The sequence below is a fragment of the Fonticula alba genome (assembly GCF_000388065.1).
Source record: "Fonticula alba strain ATCC 38817 unplaced genomic scaffold supercont2.5, whole genome shotgun sequence".
NCBI lineage: Eukaryota > Rotosphaerida > Fonticulaceae > Fonticula > Fonticula alba.
The window spans coordinates 82,813-87,281 of record NW_009242975.1 but is presented as its reverse complement, the minus strand read 5'-3'; the positions used below and the strand labels follow the sequence as shown (position 1 = coordinate 87,281).

Sequence of the window (4,469 nt, the reverse complement as noted above, 5' to 3'; positions counted from 1 at the left end):
GGGGGAGGGCACATTCGCATGTGAAGGAGGCGCAGCGGCGGGGGAGGGGGGAGATGGTCAGTGGGAGGACCGGGGGAGGGGCGCGAGCGAGGCGGATGTCACTCCAGGCCACCCGGAGAGGCGCCAGCAGCGGAAGAAGGCCCGACAAGAGAGGCACCACGCACCGACCAGACGGTCCAAGTAGAAGCCATTCTGGCAGCCGGCGCACAGCTGCTGCGCCGACACGAAGGGCGCCATCGCACGATCATCGGCGCATGCCCAATTGCGCTCCAGCAGAATGGGCGTCCCCGGGGCGCTGCAGACGATGCTGGGATCGACATCGCAGCCGAAGGTCTCGGCGTCGAAGAGGGCCACGTCCCCGACCAGGGGGACCCAGCGCCCGGGGGATCCCGGGCTCATTTGCAGGCGGACCAGATGCATGCCCCCCGGGCCGGGGAGGTGGGCATTGTTCGACACGATGCTCGGGAGGAGGACCCGCTGCCAGGCGATGCCGCCCAGGGAGATGGTCCCGCGCCAGAGGACCCCATAGGGGCCCGGCTCCAGGTAGAGGAACCAGGGCACCGCCTCGTCCAGGGAGCCGGCCGGGGCGGCCAAGATGCGTCCCCCGGGCGATGCCTCCGCCGGGAGGGGGGCCAACAGGGAGTGGCTCATGGTGTTGCCGTCGAAGCAGAACTGCAGGTCGATTTGGCCCGTCGGCCGGAGCCCCAGCATGTCCCCGGCGTCCGGGCAGTCGGCATGCGCGGACAGGAAGCGCGAGACGACCAGCTGGTCCAGGGGCCCGGGGAGGGGCGTCAGCAGGGACATGGTAAAGGGACTCCCGGAGGAGGCACTCACCCGGAAGAGGGACTCCCTGTCGGAGATGTAGAAAGACCGGCCCGGGCCGGGGACCACCTGCACCGGGTCCTGGAGCATCACCATGTCGGAAAAGGCCCGGTCCAGGGACCCCGCGGAGAGGGTTGCCACGTAGAGCTCTCGCAGGCGGTCGGGCCCGGGCTCGCCGATGAGTCCGACCAAATCCACCACCCCGGGCCCGGCCGACTGGGCGCCCAGGATGCGGGTCTCGGGCTCCGGCAGGGGCCGGTCCACGGGGGTGGTGAAGTAGATGGACACCTTGTGCGGGGTGTGGAAAAGGATCTCCGGCTGGAAGGTCTGCGGCACCGGGATGTACATGATGTCCGGCGGGTCGGGGCCGGCCAGCTGCAGGTGGTTGCTGGACTTGTGGGGCTTCGGATTGAAGAAGGTGCCCCAGCGAGTCTCCGACACCGAGTGCAGCTTGTCAACCTGGTTGAACTGGACGATGCCCATGGGCCCCAGCCGGCCATTGGCGATGGAGGGCATTTTGTAGGGGGTGATGAAGACCGCATCCTGGGGGAGGGCCAGCACCGCGTGCGGCCCGGCGTACAGGGGGAAGTCCGGCCCGAGGGCGGCCCGGGTCGGGGCCGCGCGCAGGCCCAGCAGCAGCAGCAGCAGGAGCGCCAGGGCCAGCGGCAGCATGTCGGATCCCGGGGGCGGGGGGCGGGGACGAGAAGGCGCGGGATGTCAAGGGCAGGAGGCGAGCGGACTCTGTCGCGAGGGGGTGTGGTGGGGGCTGCGGCTGGCCGTCTCGGGCACCGGAATCGGCGGGGCGAATGTTTCACTTATGCGCCCCGCTCGCGGCGCTGCGTGGTCGTGCTGCTCCGCGGGAAGGGGGCCAGCCAGCCCGGGGCACGGTCCGGGCGACGAGGGCCGAGATCGAGGGCACGCGCGCCCGCGGCCTGCCGGGCCCCCTGCAGCCGGTGCCGAGCCGCGGGCGCACGCCACCGCGCCCGAGGGTCCAGATGCGGGGGCTGGCCCCCCCCCCCCCCCCCCCCCCCCCCCGTGGGAGAAGCCCGACCCGCGGGAGGGGCCGGCCACGGCCGAACGCGGGGGGGGGGGGGACCCCCTGCCGGGTCCAATGACCTGGCGCACGGGCCGCCCGAGCGCGGGACCCCTGGCGGCCAGCCCAGCTGCCGCCGGAGCCGCCGCCGCGGCGGGTCTCACCTGGTCGCCCTCCCCGCCGGGGCCACCGGCTCCCGGAGCTGGGCGGGATGTTCCCGGTCAGCCGGGATGCCGGGGGGGGGGGGGGGGGCCGGCGGGTGCCCTCCCGCGCTTTGGCCCGGGTGGCAAGCCGCGTGTCCCTGCCGCGCAGACAGGGCGCCAGGCACCGGCGGGCACACGTCCTTGATGTGTAGTACTGAGAGTTGGCAGTAAGTCCCCCGGTCCGGCGGGGGTTGGCCCTCCTGATGCGGTGGTCTGCCCGGGCGCCGGCCCCGCGCAGTCGGGGCGCGCGTCCGGCCTCATATGGGGGGGGGGTCGGCCGCATGCTCGGTGCGGCGGCCGGGGCGCGATTCGTCGCGTCGCCCGGACCCGCTCGCGCTGGAGAGCGCACAGATCATGGTGTACGCCGGCGGCCAGCACCGGCGGCGGGGGCGGGCAGCATTCACGCGCGCCCCCGGGGCGGGGCGGGGGAAGGCCTGGCGGGAGCGAGTGCGGGCGTGGTCTCCGGCCGACGGCGCAAGGCCAGCAGCGTGGGCGCCGGCTGCCTGGCCGAGAGCTGCCTGGCCGAGAGCTGCCTGGCCGAGAGCTGCCTGGCCGAGAGCTGCCTGGCCGAGGCCGCCCGTGAGGGGGCATGCGCCAGGAGCCCGGCCTTGAACGGGCCGATCCGGCAGGCCACGAAGGCCGGCGATCCGACAGAAGGGCACCCCCCGCGCGCAGGATGCCCCCCCTTGCGAAAAAAAAAAAAAGAGGGCGGCTATTGGGTTCGACACGGACTCGCAGCAGCACGGCAAGCCTCGGCGCCGGGCGGCCGACGCGCTCGGCCATCCGGCGAGCCGCGGTCGCGCATGCAGCCCGCCAGGCGGGGGGCGAGGCCTATAAAAAAAAAAAAAGGGGGCGTGGGCGCGAGGCGCACAGCCACGGAGAGTCTGGCAGCTTGGTGCTCGCCTGGCGACGAGGACCCTCCGACGATGAGACCCTGCGAGCGGCGGGGGCCGGCAGAGCAGCAGGCCCGGCAGGGTCGCCTCGCCGGATCCGGCCGCCGGGCAGCGGAGAGGCATGCGGGTGAGGAGGCCGGGCCGCGGCAAATGCCCCGGGCCCCAGGGGCACCGGAGGGCGCGGACCGATGCACGGCGTGGCCCGAGGCGCGGGCAGCCGGGCTGGCGTCGCTCGAGCCACGCCAGCCCCCGGCGATGGGAGGGGCCTCGGCCGCGCCCTTGCGAGCTGCACCGGCGCGAGTGTATGCTTGTGCAGAGGGCCGCCTGGGCACACGCGCGGTCCCCGGGGCCGACCGGTGGCGAGCAGCCACGCCCCGGCACGGGGAAGGCCACGCCCGTCCGGTGGACCATGGCGCGGGGATGAGACGGTGCTCGGGCTGCGCGGCCGGCGGCATGTCGCCGAGGCCGAGCGGCGCAGTAGACCGCGCAGGAGACCGCGCAGGAGACCGCGCAGGAGACCGCGCACGGCCCTGCCGCGAAGTGGTGCCAGGCCTCTCCGGCGCCCCGCCGGAGCGACACTCCGGAGGGTATCACCTCGGGAGTGGTGTGGCGTTGGCTCCCTGCTGATTGTCACCCGCCCCGGAGCTCGGGGCTCGCGCAAGAGGCCCCTGCGGGGGCGGATCCCACCCCCGACCAGTGCGCGGGACGCCCCCCCTCGCCATTGTGCTCAAATGGGCGAGGCTCAGTCTGGTGAATCTGGGGCATTCTGGCAAAGCAGCATGGGAGGTGGCCGTGCCTGAAAACACCAAGGGCCTTCTTTATTGCCACAATTATAATTCAAAAATAGCCACAAATGTGCTCCTGTCCCATGGCACATTTCTCGGGAGGGGCTGGTGTTGGGTCCCTTCGGTTGGCGACCCGGAGGTGGCAGCCGTGTTGGTGGTATCCCGCCCCAGGCACCGGTTACGGTGTTTCATGGACAGGGGCGGGGCGGTACGCCGGAGGGTAACTCACTGGCCCAGGCCGCCGACGGCCACGAACAGTGCGGCACACTGCTGGCGCAGGGTGGCCGCATGGGGCCGCATGGCGGGGTCCGCCTGCCAGGCGGCTCGCACCAGGTCCTGCACGGCGACCGGCAGCGCGTCGGCGCCCGGACGCTGGCCGGCCTGCACGGCGGATACAATCCCCTGCATGTCCATGTTTGGCCAGGGGACCGCGCGCTGGCCGCATGGGGCCGCATGGCGGGGTCCGCCTGCCAGGCGGCTCGCACCAGGTCCTGCACGGCGACCGGCAGCGCGTCGGCGCCCGGACGCTGGCCGGCCTGCACGGCGGATACAATCCCCTGCATGTCCATGTTTGGCCAGGGGACCGCGCGCGTGAGGCACTCCAGCAGCATGACCGCCGCGCTGAAGATGTCCGCCGGCAGGAAGGCCGCCCGGTCCAGCGAAATGCCCCGCTGGAAGGCGCCGATCACCTCGGGCGCCGCGTACCGCACGGTCATGGCATTCAGCTCGGGCA

The 4,469-nt window shown here is 73.1% G+C and overlaps 2 protein-coding genes across 2 annotated transcripts in view; both read right to left on the bottom strand.

The window, feature by feature from the left end:
• Nucleotides 1–1,494, bottom strand: part of H696_03229 (hypothetical protein) — a gene marked incomplete at both ends in the record, with an annotated part of 6,065 nt that extends 4,571 nt beyond the window's left edge. Inside the window, one exon of the mRNA XM_009497115.1 lies at nucleotides 165–1,494. Coding sequence (XP_009495390.1) covers nucleotides 165–1,494 — 1,330 coding nt within the window. The remainder of the gene's footprint in view (nucleotides 1–164) is intronic.
• A 2,467-nt stretch (nucleotides 1,495–3,961) lies between these two features.
• Nucleotides 3,962–4,452, bottom strand: H696_03228 (hypothetical protein; the record flags this gene model as incomplete). The annotated part of the gene is made up of 2 exons (XM_009497114.1): nucleotides 3,962–4,117; nucleotides 4,222–4,452. 2 exons carry the CDS (start codon nucleotides 4,450–4,452, stop codon nucleotides 3,962–3,964), a joined length of 387 nt encoding a protein of 128 aa, XP_009495389.1.
• Nucleotides 4,453–4,469: the final 17 nt, after the last annotated feature.